The sequence below is a fragment of the Pristis pectinata genome, chromosome 13 (assembly GCF_009764475.1).
Source record: "Pristis pectinata isolate sPriPec2 chromosome 13, sPriPec2.1.pri, whole genome shotgun sequence".
In the NCBI taxonomy this organism is placed as follows: domain Eukaryota; kingdom Metazoa; phylum Chordata; class Chondrichthyes; order Rhinopristiformes; family Pristidae; genus Pristis; species Pristis pectinata.
Genome location: NC_067417.1, coordinates 21,265,523 through 21,284,208, shown reverse-complemented (window position 1 = coordinate 21,284,208; position 18,686 = coordinate 21,265,523). Strand labels below are relative to the sequence as shown.

Sequence of the window (18,686 nt, the reverse complement as noted above, 5' to 3'; positions counted from 1 at the left end):
AAGGATAGGAATTGAATATTCCTGAAGAAGGGTCCTGACCCAAAACATTGACCGCCTGCTTTTCTCCACGGATGCTGCCTGGCCTGCTGAGTTTCTCCAGCATCATTGTGTTTTTCATCATAGGAATTCAATATTCCTGGATTTTCAGGAGAGGCAAAATGGAAAGGGAATTGTGGTTGCCCTTATGTTAAAAGAAAACGAGATAATGGCAAGAGAGAGAGTAAGGATCTCACTAAGTAAATCAAGAAGTAGAATTAGTTGGGGTAGAGCTAAATACAAAACTACAATGGGGAGCAAACATTCGCAGGAGTTCCAGGGAGCACCCCAAACCCTAATGGTAATGAAAGGCATGGTATAAACAAGAAAATCAGAGGTACATGATAAAATTTCATAATTCAGCAAAGAAAGACCAAAGCATTGATGAGGAAAAGGAAAGTAGGAATTATACTGGGAAATAAGAAAATGACACAAATGATCCCATCAGTGTTTTCACAGACGACACAAAAAACTTCCTCGAGAAAACAGAGGACAAAAGTAATCCAGAGTAATTGAGGAGGTTGAAGACACTAACATTTCTTAAAAAAAATTGGAGAAATTAATGGTTCTGAAAGACGATAAACTCCCAGAACCCAATGACGAGCACTGTAGGGTTTTGAAGGAGGTGACTATGAAGATGGTAGATGCATTACTTGTTATCCAAAATTCTTTAGATTCTGGAATGATTCCACAGATTAGAAGATAGTAAATGTAATCTGACTATTTTAGAAAGAAGGGAGAGAGCGAAACAGTTAGCCTGACATCAGTAGTAGGGAAAATGCTGTAATGTATTATTAAGGAAGTGGTAAAAACCCACTTGGACAATAATAAGATTGGCAGAGTCAATATGGAATTGTGTAAGGGAAATCACGTTTGACAAATCTGTTGGAATTTTATGTGGCTATCTAGCAAAATAACTAAGGGCAAACTGTCAGAAGGCATTTGATAAGGTGCCAACAAGCAAGATTATTAAACATAATTACAACACAAAAGATAAGAAACAGATATGAATCAAGGATTGGTTAATGGACAAAAAAAACAGACAGCAGGAATAAACAGGTCATTTTCAGGCAGGATGATGTGACCAATGGCATGGAGGGATCAGTGCTGGGGCCACAGCTTTTTACAATCTTTATCAGTGATTTGGACTGGGAGAATCAAGTATATATATCCAAGTTTGCTGATGATACAAAACCAAATGGCACTGTAGGCTGTGAGGAAGATACAGAGGGATTTCAGGGGATATGCACAGGCTATGTGAATGGACAAGGGCATGGCAGATGGAATGTGGAAAGATGTGAGGTTATCCACTTCAGAAGAAAAAATAGAAATACAAAATACTTATACACAGTTGATGCAGGGGTGATGTTTCCCTTGGCTAGAGTGTCCAGAATCAGGATCAATGTTTCAGAATAAGATGATAGCCATTTAAGACAAAGATGTAGAGACAATTCTTCACGAAGAGGGTAGTAAATCTTTGTAATTCTCTACCGAAGAGGGCAAGGGAGGCTCAGTTATTAATTACATTCAAGAAAGAGAATTAGTACAGGAAAATGAAGCTGAGATGGAAGATCAACCAGGATCTTACTGAACAGCAAAGTATGCACGAAGGGCTAAATGGTTTATTCTATTTACTTTAGAGTCATGGAGTTGCACAGCGGAGAAATAGGCCCTTTGGCCGCTGTGTCTATGCCGACCATTATGCCTATAATGATCCTACTTGCCTGCATTAATTCCATTTCCCTCTATGCCTTGTTCATTCAAGTACCTGTCCAAATACCTCTTAAATATTGTTATTGTTCCTGCCTCCACCACCACCTCTGGCAACTTATTCCAGATATCAACTACTCTTTGTGTGAAAAATTTATCCCTCACATCCCCTTTAAATCCTCCCTCTCATAAACTTATGCCCTCCAGTTTTAGACACCACTACCATGGGAAACAGACTGACTCTCTATCTATGCCTATACACTGCTTAAGCTTACATTCAACAAGAGAGGAAGTGTTGAACTGAAAGTACTGACTGCTTTGTCAGGCTAATGGAAAGGATACCAATGTGAAGAAGAGCATGATGTTTCTCATTATCCTGGCTAACACGATTCCTCAGCCAACTTCTCAAAATAATGGTCTACTTTTTGGTGACCTTTGCCACAAACTAGCTGCCACATCTACTTAGATAACAACTGTGACAACAGTTTCTTATTGTAGATTTGGACATCTTGAGGACACATATAAATTTACTCGGAGATATTTTGTTGCCCACCCACCAGATAACGCAGAGACAATTGAGGATCGAGATCATGGACAGACATTATAATTTTTCAGTCTTCCCTAGACACAGGGAGGTGCCAGAGGACTGGAAAATGTCAAATGTTTTCAAAGAGCGGAGTAAGGACTTGCCAGACTGGTTCAGTTTAACATGGGGAAAACAAGTTTTGTAAAAGCAGAGAATATATTATCAGGAAAATATTAAGAGACATTAGGAAAAGCTCAAATTAATGAAGGAGAGCGAGCACAGATTTGTTAAAAGCAAATTTTCATTGATTAATCTGATTGAATCGTGGTAACAGAAGGGAACGCAGTGGTTATTTTCAAAAATGGATAATCAGAAGGCATCTGACAAGGTCCCTCAAAAAAAATCTGATTTGTAAAATTGAATATAAGAGTATAATGGCAGGCTGGATGGTTGGGCAATTGCCTGCAGGTGAGAAGAGTCATGGTTGACAGTTGCTTATCCAGACTGCAGAAAAGTAGACGATGTTATTTCCCAGTTTCTGTTCCAAGACCAGAACCTTTTAATTTTTGCAGATGACACAGAACTTGCAGGTACAGTAAGTAGTAACAGACTGGTGGAATGAGTAGGTAGGTACCAGAACAAATTTAATATGGAGAAGTGAAAAGTGCAAATATTTTGGCAGAAAGAATGTGACAATGTAGACAAAATTGCAGAGTTCTTAAGTGGGTGCAAGAACAGAGCACCTTGTTTCTAAATCTTTGACAATGACAAGACATGTTGAGAAACTGGTTGGTAAGGTAAATGTTGCCCAGGGTACTTGAATATAAAAACAGGGAGAACAGGGAGCTGAACAATTATTGGGCTACAACAGCATAACTGCCTCCAGTTTTGATCACCACATTTCAGTAAGGATGTCAAGGTCATAAAGAAGGTACAGAAAAGATTTAATAAAATAGTTTCTGGCGTGATGGATTTTAACTACAAGATGGAAGCTGGGGTTTTTTCCTTATAGCAAAGAAATTGAGCAGAGATCTGATAAATGAGTACAAGATCATGAAGGGTTTAGATGGGCTAAACAGAGAGAAGCGGCTCTCCTTAGCAGATGGTTCAAGGATGAGGAGGCACAAATTTAAACTGAGAGGTATAAGTTCTGGGGATGCAAGGAAAACTCTTTTCTAAAATTGCAGAAAGTATTAATAATCTGGAACTCACTACCCATATGAGTATTGGAAAAAGGCAATCAGGAAAGATTAACTGTTATACCTGCATGTACACACCTGATTTAAAATTCAAGGCTGGGGCTAAAACATAGCTTTTATTTATTCATGACCAGACCACAAAGGCACCTTGTTACACTACTCAAATTTCTCCTACCTATGGATTAAAAGAACTGTTGATGTTTCTTCCCTGGTTCTGTAATGTGACAAGGATGTCATCGATTTTTTCCATGTTCTGTTCAGCAGGAATGCTAGATGATAGTTGCCTTGAGTCAGTCATCTGCTGTGAGAGAAGCGGAGAAACGGCTTGTCCTTCATTCTGTGCTTGCCCTGACTGGTTTATCACAAGCAGTTGATCAGACATAGATGGTCCAGTTGGGCATTGCTGAGACACATTTGTTATGCTCATCAATTGTCTGCAATCTGTGTTTAAAAAAAACCCACAATAACTTCAGTATATTTCTGTGTATCAAAAATGAGTGTTATATTTCCTCACTTTAGGATCTGCAGACATTTTTATACATTCCAAAAACAATGACTGCTGAGTATCAAAGAACCTAATAAATAGTTGTAAGGACAAACCATACAGCCTTTGGTGTCTGTACTGCTATTTGAAAAGATTATGGCTGATCTTTTCCATCTAAACTTTACCAACCAACTCCCATATCCTTGACTTCCTTGAATTTGAAAAACCTATCGATCTCACATACAAACAGAAAATGCTGGGAATACCCAGCAGGTCAAGTATGGAGACAGTAACTTAGTTAACATTTCAAGTTGATGACCTTTCCCAGAACAGGGAAAAGTCAGAAATCAAAATTACAGAGAAGGGGGAAACATAAAGAGAACAAAGGGAATGTTGATGGCAAGGTGGAAATTTCAAGAGACTAAATGACAATGTTGGTGCTGGCTGAGAGAGGGTTTGTATCAGAACGGATTCTGATGAAAGGTATCAACCTATAATATTAACTCCAGTGTTTTCTTTCCATCGATGCTGCTAGATCTGCTGAGCATTTCCAGCAATTTCTGTTTTTTCATTTCAGATTTGTGGGCAGGTTTGCTAGAATTGTTGGGGAGGGTTTAAACTAGTTTGGCGGGGGATGGGAACCAGAGTGATAGGTCAGAGGTTGGTGCATTTAGTGTACAAGTAGATGCAGAGAGCAGAAAGACTGTGAGGAAAGATAGGCGTTTGAAAGGGCAAAATTGCAGTCAGTTGGATGGGCTGAAGTATGTCTAATGTGAGAAGTATCAGGAACAAGGGTGATGAACTTAAAGAGCATGGGTGAATACTTGGAACTATGACATGGTGGCCATTACAGAGACTTGGCTGTCGCAAGGGCAGGAATGGTTGCTGGATAATCTGGGGTTTTGATGTTTCAAAAGGCACAGGAATGGAGGTAAAAGAGGTGAGGGAGTGGCTTTGCTGATCAGGGACAGTGTCACAGCTGTAGAAAGGGAGGACATCCTGGAGGGATCATCTACTGAGTCAGTGTGGGTGGAAGTCAGAAACAGGAAGGAAGCGATCATTCTATTGGGAGTATTCTACAGACCCCCCAATAGCAGCAGAGACACTGAGGGGCCAATCAGGTGGCAGATTTTGGAGAGGTGCAAAAATAACAGGGTTGTTGTTATGGGTGATTTCAACTTCCCAAATATTGATTGGCACCTCCTTAGTATAAAGGGGATAGATGGGGCGGAGTCTGTTACATGTGTCAAGGAAGGATTCCTGACACAGTATGTGGACAGGCCGACTAGAGGAGAGGCCATTCTGGACCTGGTACTAGGCAATGAGCCTAATCAGGTTTCAGATCTCTCGGTGGGAGAGCATTTTGGAGATAGTGACCATAACTCCTTGACCTTTACCATAGCCTTGTAGAGGGATAGGAGCAGACAATATGGGAAAGTATTTAACTGAGGGAGGGGGAATTATGATGCTATTAGGCAGGAATTTGGGAGCATAAATTGGGAACAGATGTTCTTGGGGAAGTGCACAGTGGAAACGTGGAGGTTTTTTTAGGGAGTACTTGCATGGGGTTTTAGATTGGTTTGTCTCATTGAGGCAAGGTAAGGATGGTAGAGCGAAGGAACCGTGGTTGAAAAGACATGTAGAATATCTTGTCAAGAGGAAAAAAAGCTTACCTAAGGATTAGAAAGCATGGATCAGACGGGGCTCTGGAGAGTTACAAGGTAGCCAGGAGGGAGCTTAAGAATGGACTTAGGAGAGCTAGAAGGGGGCAAGAGAAGGGTAGAAGGGGGCAAGAGAAGGCCTTGGCGAGTAGGATTAAGGAAAACCCCAAGGCGTTCTTCACCCTTGTTCCTGATACTTCTCGCATTAAAGTAGATGTGAAGAATAGGAGGATGACTAGAGTGAGGGTAGGACCGATCAGGGATAAAAGAGGAAACATGTGCCTGGAGTCAGAAGAGGTAGGGGAGGTCCTTAATGAATACTTTGCTTCAGTATTCACCAGTGAGAGAGACCTTGATGTTTGTGAGGATGGCGTACGACAGGCTGATACGCTAGGGCATGTTGATGTGAAGAAAGAGGATGTGCTGGAACTTTTGAAAAACATTAGGATAGATAAGTCACCGGGGCCAGACGGGATATATCCAAGGTTATTACGGGAAGCGAGGGAAGAGATTGCTGCGCCTTTGGCGATGATCTTTGCATCCTCACTGGCCACAGGAATAGTGCCAGATGATTGGAGAGCGGCAAATGTTGTTCCTTTAAAAAAGGGAATAGGGATAACCCTGGGAATTACAGACGAGTGAGTCTTACTTCAATGGTGGGCAAATTACTGGAGAAGATTCTTAGAGACAAGATTTATGGGCATTTGGAGAAATATAGGCTGATTAGGGACAGTCAGCATGGCTTTGTGAGGGGAAGGTCGTGCCTCACAAGCCTGACTGAATTCTTTGAGGATGAGACAAAGCACATTGATGAAGGTAGAGCAGTGGATGCGGTGTACATGGATTTTAGTAAGGCGTTTGATAAAGTTCCTCATGGAAGGCTCATTCAGAAAGTCAGGAGGCATGGAGTCCAAGGAAACTTGGCTGTGTGGATTCAGAATTGGCTCGCCCATAGACGACAGAGGATGGTGGTAGATGGAGCATATTCTGCCTGGAGATCGGTGACCAGTGGTGTTCCACAGGAATATGTTCTGGGACCCCTGCTCTTTGTGATTTTTATAAATGACTTGGATGAGGATGTGGAAGGGTGGGTTAGTACGTTTGCTGATGATACAAAGGTTGGTGGTGTTGTGGGCAGTGTAGAAGGTTGCTGTAGGTTACAACAGGATAATGATAAGATGCAGACCTGGGCTGAGAAGTGGCAGATGGCGTTCAACCCGGATAAGTGTGAAGTGATACACTTCGGGAGATCAAATTTGAAGGCAGAATACAAGATTAATGGCAGGACTCTCAGCAGTGTGGAGGAACAGAGGGATCTTGGGGTCCATGTCCATAGATCCCTCAAGGTTGCCGTGCAGGTCAATAGGGTTGTTAAGAAGGTGTATGGTGCGTTGGCCTTCATTAGTTGGGGTATTGAGTTCAAGATCCATGAGGTAATGTTGGAGCTCTATAGAACTCTGGTTAGACTGCACTTGGAGTATTGTGTTCAGTTCTGATTGCCTCATTATAGGAAGGATGTAGAAGCTTTAGAGAGGGTGCAGAGGAGATTTACCAGGATGCTGTCTGCATTGGAGAGCATGTCTTGTGAGGATAGACTGAGTGAGCTAGGGCTTTTCTCTTTGGAGACGAGGATGAGATGTGACTTAATAGAGGTGTACAAGATGATAAGAGGCATAGATTGAGCGGACAGTCAGAGACATTTTGCCTGGGTGAAAATGGCTAACACAAGGGGGCATAATTTTAAGGTGACTGGAGGAAAGTATAAGGGGGATGTCAGAGGTAAGTGTTTTTTTTTTACACAGAAAGTGGTGGGTATGTGGAACGCACTGCCGGCAGAGGTTATGGGGGCAGATACATTAGGGACATTTAAGAGACTCTTAGATAGCCACATGAATGACAGAGAAATGGAGGGCTATGTGGGAAGGAAGGGTTAGATAGATATTAGAGCAAGATAAAATGTCAGCACAACATTGTGGGCAGAAGGACCTGTACTGTGCTGTAATGTTCTATGTATGTTCTATTTCCACCATCAGCAGTGTTTTGTTTTTTGACTTTCATGAAGATATTGAAGTTCAGCAATAATGACTCTCCCCTCCTCATTAACATCCACTTCAATAGTGGCAAGAGGTCCTGCTAAAGATTGTTCCAAGATCAGGAATATTCATAAGCAATGGTCTGACTGGACTTAGGACTGCTACTGGGGGGCCATGACAACTGATCATCAGTATAGATAAGAGTTTTTCAAAAAATAGAAAGGGGAGGATATTTACTTAGTTATTAAAATAATAATCAGATGCCCAATTTGGGGGTTTGGTGGCATGGTGATTATTTTACTGGATTAGTGATCTGGAGGACTGGATTAATACTATTCCTAAATCCACTACAGCTGTCGAGAAATTTAAATTCAGTTAATTAAATCAATCAATACAGAATTACAAAGCAGGTGTCAGTAATGAACAATTTGAAACTACTGGATTATTATTCAACCCAATTTAATTTACCTATGTCCTTTAAGGAAGGGAATCTCCCTTCTTTATCTGGTCTGTCCTAAGTGCAACATTAGGCCCTTAGCAAGTGGTCAACTTCACTCTGAAATGGCCTGGCAAGCCACTCAGTTCCAGGGTAACAAAGGATAAGCAATAAGTATTGACTTTGAAAGTGATATTGCCAGTGAATAAATAAATTAAAAAATAAACAAATCCACTATTTGTACACTTCTCTGCAAGCTTTCCCAAGGGCACAGATCTGGAACAGTTTGCCTGCCTTGTCTGAACTTTTAGCCTGCAAGTAGTTAAGCACAAGAGGGGGAAAAAGATCTTTATAAGATTTGGGAAGGGGACAGCCAAGAGAATAAAATTAAACCAATCACTTTAGAACAGATGGAGCTTGAGAGTGATGCTGTTCCAAATAGGATTCTTACTGCCACATGAAGTAGGACCACTGGAAAACCTATCAGAGAGTAGCCAGCACCTGCAGAACTATAGCAAAGGTCAGGGACTTCAGGAGGGAAAAGGAAAGAAAGGAGAAAATTTTAAAAGTTTAAAGTTTTCTCTTTTTGAAATGGGGTGGGGGAAATATGCATTTTGAAATTTAACTTGGGCAGCCAAATAGTTTTCATTCACTCAAGATACTTAAGTTAAACTTACCACTTTGAATTCCAAACAAATATAAGCCAGTCGGTTGTTGTGTTGATGTCGGTGAATTCTGAAGTTGATTCATGGTCCCATGGGGGTGAAAAAGTGTACTCTGTTGCTGGCCTGATCCAGGTGTGTTGTTTTGAAGAACAGGCACATTACTTTGAGGATTAAACACGTTAGGCTGCTGTATCTCTTGTTGATTCATGTTATTCTGTAATGCAGACATTGAAGTTTGAGAAATGAATAGTGTCACCTGCTGATTTTGAGTGCCTCCTGAATTTTGAACAAGCTGCATTTGAGGCTGACCGTGAAAAACTGATGACTGTTTCTGATCTCCCTGAGGCGTCCCACTATTTTGAAGTGAAGAAACTGTAGTCTGATTTTGGAACTGCATGGATGATTGCTGCTCTTGATTAACTGACACCATATTAGGCTGAGTATGAAAAAGAGTTTGGTTCTGCTGCTCCTGGGAAGCCAAATTTGTATTCATTGCAGGCATGGGATTCTGAGAGTTGAAAAGAATGTTCTGTTGTTGTTGTTCCTGGGAAGTTATGCTGTTATTTATTGGATTCTGAGAGTTAAAAAGAACATTCTGAGGTTGGTCTTGAGGTGATGTGCTGTTGTGAAGTGCAGCTATTGAATGTTGGGTCTGAAAGATAGACGCTTGCTGATTCTGTGGAGAAGTATTAGTTTGGGAAGAAGATAAGGTCACTTGACGTTGAAAAAGATTCTGCTGCTGTTGTTGCTGTTCTTGAGAAATCATGGTATTCTGAATCTGAGATATTTGTGCCTGGGTCTGAAAGACATTCACAGATTGTTGCTCAGGATTTCCTGAATTTTGGAGTGTTGGAATCGTGCTCTGTGGTGAATAAAAGCTGACCTGTTGCTTTTCCTGTGAAATACTGTTATTTTGAAGCGAAGGCAAAGTGTTTGGAGAAAGAAAAAGAGTGCCTTGTTGCTGATCTTGGGCAATTGATGAGCCTTGGAGAACTGCCAAAGAGCCTTGAGAATGAAATAATGCTGACTGTACTTGATCTTGGGAAGCAGCAGTGTTCTGATGTTGCAGGACAGTGTTTGGGCAGTGAAAGAGCCCAGACTGTGAATGGGCTGTACTTGGAACTTGATTTAGAGAATTTTGTGGATGGAATAGTTCTGATGATGGATGAGATTGCTGTAGGAAGTTTCCGGGTTGTGTAGACATCATTTCTCCACTCTGCTGAAAAATCCCAGTTGGTTGTGAGGAGCCACCAGTTTTAACATGCATCATCCCATCTGTATTTGAAAATAAAGTTACTTGAGGCTGATTTTCTCCACTCTGCTGCATCTGCACAATAGAATCAAACATATCAGTTTGCCTCTGGTTTGGCTGCACTGAGGTGTCTTCCACAGCAACCATAGAACTAGAGCACTGAAAGACATTTGGCGAAGAAGTTTGCTGCTGTGAATTTGCTGTGTTTTCATTCCCTGCTACTGTTGTAGAGGCTGAAAACAATCCACTGTGCGATATCTGATGTTGATTTCCATCACTGGATTGCAGACTAGACATAACGTGAGAAGTTTGCTGAAAAATATCAGATTGTTGGAGGCTTCCATTTAAAGATGATTGGTATAAATCTGACTGCAATTGTCCTGATCCTTGACAAATATTCTGTTGCATTCCCAACATCATGCTTGTCGAGGATTCCAGCACTTGTTGATTCGACAATGAATTCTCAGGTCCAGAAAGAACACTGTCAGATCTAGGGAGAGAAGTATTATCTGAATTTGAGAACAGGTCTTGAGGGAGGTTGCTCTGCATAGTATTTACTTGATGGAACATCCCTGCGTTCATTTGCTCTTGCACCTGTTCCACTGGTTGCTGTATCGACTCCGATGGGCTGGATCCAGTAAATAAGACAGAGGCCAATTGCTGCTGAGAAGCCTCCAAAGTCTGTTGAACAAGACTCACATTGCCACTTCTGCCATTTTCAGAGTTTGTCTGAAAGTTTCCTGGTTGCATAGACTGCAAGGCATTTTGCAACTGTGATGCATTGCTGCTCTGCTGGAAAATATTGGATGAATGTTCCTGTAGTGCCTGGGTCTGCGACTGCTGTTGTTGTGTCTGCTGCTTTTGTTGCTGCTGCAGTGCTGACTCAGGCATCTGGGATAAGGATATCTTGGATACATCTAATTGCAAAGTTTCTCTTGGTTGTACCTCTCTTGAATCTAACAATATGCCAGCATTGTGAAACTGGGCTGGTTGCTGAAGCAAGCCTTCACTATTCTGGACCTGGGTGGTACATTTTGATGCTTGAAATGTACATGGCTGAGAAATGTCTTGCTTCCGTACAGCAGATAAGGCATCTGTGCTTGGAAACACACTTGATTGAATTTGCTGGTGCTGATCACTGTCTCCTCCTTGCCTAGAGGCAGATCCCGAGAATGAAGCCCCAGCTGTAATGTTTGAAGAGATTTCCAAAGATTGCTGTCCAGCTCCCATCTCTTGATTCTTAACAGGAGAAAAAACAAGAAACTACATCAAAGCAATATTAAGATTATAACCATACCTTATAATGTTTGTGCCGCTATATTTTTAAAAATTGGAAGACCCTCCTATTTTTGCAGTGTTTGGCACTTAATGCAAGTTAACATGCAAAGAAAACTTAAACCCATGAAAAAATAAGCTCTAAATTATAGATTAAGAAATGGCAGAACAGATTGTGTGAATCAAATGCAGTAAATAGGAGTTTGTGAACAGTATGAATGTACTGATCAAATATATCTGCTGTACATGACCCCTCCTTAAATCTCCTTGGCTCGATCATTGAGACCCTCCAACAAAATGAAGTTGGCTGGGGTTGGGTAGGGGGTGTTGCTGCCGGGGTTAAAAGACAATTATCCCCAGATTTTGGGAGCATCTGTAAAGAGGTTCATAAATCATGAACAGATTGGTTTGACAGATGGTGTAGACTTGGGATCAGAAGATGGGGATACACAAAACTGAACCTACCCATTGTATGCAACTGATATGACCATTTGAATTAAGGCTCTCAGAAGGACCACTAAAATTCTGACCACAGCACCCTGAAATAGGAAACAGCCCAAACGGGTAGGAAGAGAGGAAGCATAATATGGTGACCACAGTGAGTTTTATATTAGAGGGAGATAAAACAGATTAAAAAGTAAAACAAATAGTTTTGATATAGACTATTCTGAAGGGCGGGACAACGCCTGTGGAGGACTTCAAACTAGTAAATAGGGTAAGGGGATGGACCCAGAGGGAATGGCTAGTCAAATAAATAAGAAATCAGAGTAACAGGATGAAATTGGGCTTTTCCTCATTGCAGGTTAATAGAAAACTATTTTCCTTTATTGCAGATCAAAGAAAATCTAAAATATGGAAAGTAATTAAACCATGAGAAATTAGAAATGGCTTAAAAAGCTTTAAACCAGACAGTTAAACAAGGATTTATGGGTCATTTAAACATTCTTATTCAAAGAGAAAAAACAAATGAGTTGCAGATGCAAATTCAACTTGGAGCATAAAAAGTAGCAATTACTGAAACATAGCTCCATCTTAACTGTCTTGCAGCTAAGTTCTACGTGAAAGATGGAAAGTGGTGGAGAATGAATGGTGGGGAGATCAGATGCTACAGGTATGCTTAGTGATAAAAGATTACATAGCAGAAAGTAGCAGACAGTGAAGATTAAAGGTAGAGTTAAGAAATATAAATGGATTTGAGATTATAATACCTCTAGTGTACAAGTCCTCACGGTAGCTTCTATGAAGTGTTAGTGAATGTTGAGATTAAGCATAGTGATTTAATGGACAATTTTGAATTTCACACAGATTGGGATAGAACAAACAGTCTAGGCCATGTCAGTACAGCAGCAAATTTCTTCAGTGTTTCCAGGATAGTCTTCTAAAACAATATACTCAATAAGTAGTAGGTCCCTGGCAGAGATTTTTGTATCATCGTTAGCCACGGGTGAGGTACTGGAAGACTGGACAGTGGCTAATGTTGTGCCTTTAATTAAGAGGGGCTGCAAGGACAAGCTAGGGAACTACAGGCCAGTGAGCCTAAGGAGTTACTGGAGAGGATTCTGAGAGACAGAATCTATCTGCATTTGGAAATGCAAGACTGATTAGGGGTAGTCAGTATGACTTTTTGCCTGGGAAATCTTGTCTCACAAATTTGACCAAGAGGACTGATGAGGGCAAGGAGAAGGCATTGCTACATGGACTTTAGCAAGGCTTTTGACAACGTCCCTCATGGTAGGCTGGTCCAGGAGGTGAGGTAACATGGGATCCTTGGTGAGCTAGTCAATTAGATACAAAATTGGCTTGGTGGATGAAGTTGGAGGGAGGTAGTGGAGGGTTGTTGTTCAGATTGGAGCCCTGAGACCAGTGGTGTGCTGCAGGTTTCATTGCTGAATCCCTTGTTGCTTGTCATTTATGTTAATGATTTACATGTGCATGTAGATGGCATGATTAGTAAATTTGCGGATGACACCAAAATTAGTGGTGTGGTGGACAGTGAAGAAGGTTGCCTACGGTTACAACAGGACCTAGTTCAATTGGCAAGGTGGGCAAAGTAAAGGCAGATGGAATTTAACTTAGACAAGTGCAAAGTGATACATTTTGGGAAGTTAAACCAGGGCAGATGCAGTAAATGGAAGGGCCCCGGAGTATTGTACACCAGAGAGAACTAGGGGCACAAGTACACAGATCCCTGAACGTGTCGACAAAGTGGAGAAGAAAGCATATGGCATATGCCTTCATTAGATGGGTCATTGAGTACAAGAGTTGGGATGTCATGTTACAGCTGTACAAGACATTAATGAGACTCTGTGTACAGTTCTGGTCACCATACCATAGAAGGAGTGTGATTAAGCTAGAGAAGGTGCAGAAGAGTTTCACAAGGATGTTGCTGGATCTGGAGGACTTGAGTTATAAGGAGAGACTGGATAGGCTGGGACTGTTTTACCTGGAGTGAAGGGGGCTGAGGGGTGACCCTATGGAGGTTTATAAAATCATAAGGGACATGGCTATGGTGGATGGTTACCGTCTTTTTCCCAAGGTAGGGTAGTCTAAACCTAAAGGGCTTAGGTTTAAGGTGAGAGGGGTAAGATTTAAAGGGGACCCAAGGACGAGTTTTGCATATAGAGGGTGATGGGTATATGGAATGAACTGCTCTTGAGGAAGTGCTAGAGGTGGGTATAATTGCAATGTTTAAAAGACAGTTGGACAGGTTCATGGATAGGAAAGATTTAGAGGGATATGGGCAAGATGCAGGCAAATGGGACTAGTTCAGGAAGATATCTTGGTCAGCATGGACAAGTTGGGCCGAAGAGCCTGTTTTCATTCTATGACTCAAGTGGCATGAACCAGATTTATTTACTGTATATATCTAGTAGAAAACATAATATGATTATGTTTAATGTTGTTTGGAAAGGGAGAAGTGCAGAACAATTACTAATATTCTGGATTTAGACAGGATATTTAGACAGGATATTAAGCTAAGGTATCAGAGATTGTCCACAATAAGCTGGAAAAATATGCAAATAATCTGACTGACAGAAGTTCAGTGGGAATTAACAATGAACAATTGAAGAGGCAAGGGAAAGAACAAAATTAAAAATAATTATAAAAAACAAAAATGATGGAAAAACTTAATAGGCTAGACATAATTTGTAGAAAGAGGCTCAAGTGCTTCAGGTTAACGATCTTTCATCAGAATAGTTATGATGAAACAAAATCAACTTGGAAGTGATAATTTTGTTCCTCTCTCCACAATACTACCTGACCTGCTGAATAATTCAACCATTTACTGTTGTAATTTCAGATTTCCAGCATCTATAGTATTTTCCTTTAGTAAAATTAATGTTCAACTTTTACAGATCAGCACGACTTTCACCTTATTGCAGGTAAATAAAAAGTTACCTCCCTTTATTTAAGGCAATGAAGGGTGAGATACAAAGAACAAAAGACAGTTTGAGCTACAAAAAGGAAGTAGGAAACACAAGGGATATCAAAATTAATACAAAAAGGTTTTAGTTTTATTAGGAAAACGATAACTGTAGGAATAATGTGAGACAACTGAAGAACTGTTAATGGAAATGTATTCAGTGAAAATATCAGATATGCAGAATAATTGATATTTATTTTAGATCCTAATGGAATGCTGAATTCTATATTTCTGGACTTGAATACAAGGAGATAGAAATTCTGCCTGTATACCAAGACCTGTTTTGATAATATCTGGACTATTGTGAGCAGTTCGGGACACCACATTTTAAGAAGGATATATTGGTTTTGGTTGTGTAGCATAGGCTTAGCTGAATGATACCCAAGCAAAGTGAGGCAAAATTACTCACATCAAAGCTGTATTCACTTGATTTTAGAAGGGTAAGGAGTGTTGTGATTTCAGTTTTCAAGCCATAGGACAGGGTGATAAGGTATAGAGACCAATATTTATCTATGCTGGGTGGGAATCTACCAGTTAGGTCCAAGGGGGACATAATTTAAAAATTCAAGCCAAACTTTTCAGGAGTGGTTAGGAAACATTTGTACACATTAAAAGGATGATAAAAATTTGAAACATCTTCAAAATGTTCAATGACGCAAGTTGTATTGCTAATTTTAAATTTGCAGAATTTTGTAACCAGAGATATTAAGGGATAGGGGCAGACATGGATTTAGACAACAGATCAGCCATGACTTCACTGAATGGCATGACAGAAAAGGTGCTAAATGGCTAACTTTCACTGCCACGTTTCTAATCGAGTCCTGTCAGAAGACAGGACATATTCATGTGAAGCCAGATATCACCAAAGTTAATAACTAAAGACTAGTTGAGAATTTTAACCACACAAAGGCAGATCTTGCCACCAAAAAAAAACACATTTCCAAAATTAGAAGCTAATGATAGTTTGCCAAAAATACAAAATAACAAGAAAATTATAGAAGATTATTGAAATCATGACATGTATGAACATGAAGTCAAAAATAACAATGAAGAAACTGGTATCTTTGGAGGTGCTACCACTGAAAGTTGCAACAACAGGCAGTACATACAGTAAGGATGTAATCGGGCGGTGTTTTTTTGCTTATAAAAATACCCCAAAAATATATTTCTGACTGTTGAAACAAAAGATTGTACTTTAAAGACTGTAGATGGTGTCTGATTCGATACCATGTCCATTGAAATGGCTTCCTCATTCTTTACCACAACAGATGGCAGAAGGGGTGACAACAAGGCACTGGGAAGATTTGGTTCATCTGGATTACAGCCTGTGACTTTCGCTGCTGCAGCTAAAAAAAAAGCAACAAATTATCAAACTTCTGCCACAAAAATTCCATTCTGACCAAAAATAACACATTTACACATAAGGATGAATGAATAAATCTGTTATGTGTGCTCTAACATGTTTCCAACATTGCATACACATTAGTTTTATTGACAGTAAATCAACTTTACATTTCCTGTGCATACTCACAACAGAGTATTTGATTTTCTTAATAGAATGCAACTTGCATTTGGGGAATGTGACGATACTGTGGCCATTATCTTTATTACTAACACTGTTATCATAAACTTGATTTTATCTAATACTACTCCTTTTTATTAAGATCATCAGTGAGTCAAATCAGATGATTTTTTTCAACATGACCTTCACATGTTCCTTTCTGTGATCTGTGTAAAAGAAAACCAATGTCCTTCTGAATACCAACCACCTTTCAAACTTTCCCCATTTAAAAAGTGCTCTACCTTCCTATTTTTTCTATCCAAGCACATGATTTCACAATTTTCTGCATTATATTCCATTTGCTATGCCCTTACCTATTCACTTAATCTGTCCATGTCTCTCTGCATCATTCCTACAGCCCATACTGCTATCCAGGTTGTTCTCAATCATCTCTCTCTACTTACACTATCTCCATACAGATCAACTTCAATTGACAAATCTTACCACACTCACCCTAACACCATCTGGATCAGTTTCTCTTGGTCTCCACCTTACTGCAGACATTCCCTTTGTTCTCTCCACCCCCTCCCATCCCTGCAACCTAAAACATGCTTGTTTACTAACTTTTTCTGGTTCTGTTTCTCACTCCACTGGTGCTGCCTGCCACGCTGGGGACTCTTACACCAATACTACATTCTTCGGGGATCACTAACCACCTTGAACAGATGCATGGGAATGAAAGTGGAGTGAGAGGGAAGGAGGGAAAAGAGGGGAAAGATAGGGAGAGAAAGGTTCTGATGAAAGGTTATCAATTTGAAACTTAATTCTGTTTCTCTCTCTACAGATGCTGCTACCTGACCCCTTGAGTATTTCCAGCATTTCCTGTTTTTAATTTCAGTGGACAAAGTAAGTCACCAAGAATAGGATTGGGAAACTCTGTCAAAAGATGGAACTTGAGAAGGTAACAAGCTATTGATTCTGGGCCCCCAACATAGAAAAGTTCAAGAACCTCTGCTGCAGAGAATAGTTCTTGTTGTAATATTATTGGCTAATAATCTCTCCCATTTCCTGTTGATTACATTGAGAAATAATAATCAACTAACCTACACTGGCAAGCAATTAATTTCTACATGCATCACGACTTTCCAGGTAATCATAAATGGTATTCTAGCTCGAGGGCATAACAATGATAGCGAGTATGATTTTTTTGATCGAGTTACTAAGAGCAAAAGCCTCTCAAAGGTTTTGAGCACATAACCAACCAAGAAAAAACTTTTGACTAATGTACTTTTCACTTGCTGAAATATGCCAGAGCCCACAAACAGAAGCATCAGCATTTATCAGAACAGTAATTATGAAGAGATTATCCAATTCTTTGTCTTCATAGGTGTGTATTGTAGAACATTGAGGGCTAGATTTACAGTTAAAATCCATGTTCCTGTTAACTGGCATACATGTGCTTATACTAACAGATTTTATGTTCGAATAGTACAATCAGCCCCAATACTGGGAAAGATTGGGATCTTCAAAGGAACATAGTAGTACCTGCACAAAAGTCACTGAAAGCCAACATGTTGATGCAGCAAGCAATTAGGAAAGCAAATGTTTTTTTTGGTTTTTATTACAAGAGGATTTGAATATGAGAAAAAATATCTTACTGCAATTATACAGAGCTTTAGTGAAACTACACTTGTAGTACTGTGTATAGTTTTTGTCTCCTTATATAAAGAAGGATATAGTTGCTGAGGGTAACAGTCTCAAAGTAAGGGGCAGGCCACTTGGAACAGTACAGCACAGGGACAGGCCCTACGGCCCATAACGTCTGCACCGAACATGATGCCAAATTAAACTAAACCTCTTCTGCTTGTACATGATCCATATCCCTCCATTCCCATTCATATGTCTATCTAACAGCCTCTTAAATTTTACTATCATACCTGTTTCCACCACTACCCCTTGCAGCCCGTTCCAGGCACCTACTACTCTCTGTGTAAAAAAAAAAACGCCCCACATATCCCCTTTAAAATTCCCCCTTCTTAACTCCATGTCCTCCAGTACTTGACATTTCTATCCTGGGGAAAAAAGATTCTGACTATCTACCCTATAAATGCCTCTCATAATTTTATAAACTTTGATCAAGTCTCCACTCAGCCTCTGACGCTGCAGAAAAAACATTCCAAGTTTGGCCAACCTCTCCTTATAGTTCATACCCTCTAATCCAGGCAGCATCCTGGTAAACCTCTTCTGTACCCTTTCCAAAGCCTCAACGTCCTTCCTGTCAATGGGGCGACCAGAATCGCATTTCCTGTAAAGTGCAGCCTAACCAAAGTTTTAAACAGCTGCAACATGACTTCCTTATTTTTATACTCAATGCCCCAACCAATGAAGGCAAGCATGCCATACGCTTTGTTTATCACCCTATCCTCTTGCGTGGTAACTTTCAGCGAGATATGGACTTGGACCCCAAGAATCCTCTGTACATCA

The 18,686-nt window shown here is 40.3% G+C and overlaps 1 protein-coding gene across 7 annotated transcripts in view; it reads right to left on the bottom strand.

Moving 5' to 3' along the window:
* The window catches only part of nfat5b (nuclear factor of activated T cells 5b), a 151,558-nt gene that overhangs the window by 9,458 nt on the left and 123,414 nt on the right, over nucleotides 1–18,686 (bottom strand). For 5 of the 7 annotated variants that reach the window (XR_007957328.1, XM_052028033.1, XM_052028036.1 and 2 more), the window contains 3 exons: nucleotides 15,896–16,047; nucleotides 8,763–11,241; nucleotides 3,647–3,912 (listed from right to left, as the gene is read on the bottom strand). Coding sequence is in view for 6 of the 7 variants with exons in the window: in XM_052028033.1 (XP_051883993.1) it covers nucleotides 3,647–3,912; nucleotides 8,763–11,241; nucleotides 15,896–16,047 (2,897 nt within the window). In the remaining variant the exon portion in view is untranslated. The remainder of the gene's footprint in view (nucleotides 1–3,646; nucleotides 3,913–8,762; nucleotides 11,242–15,895; nucleotides 16,048–18,686) is intronic. The other 2 variants (XM_052028034.1, XM_052028035.1) reach the window with 2 other exon arrangements.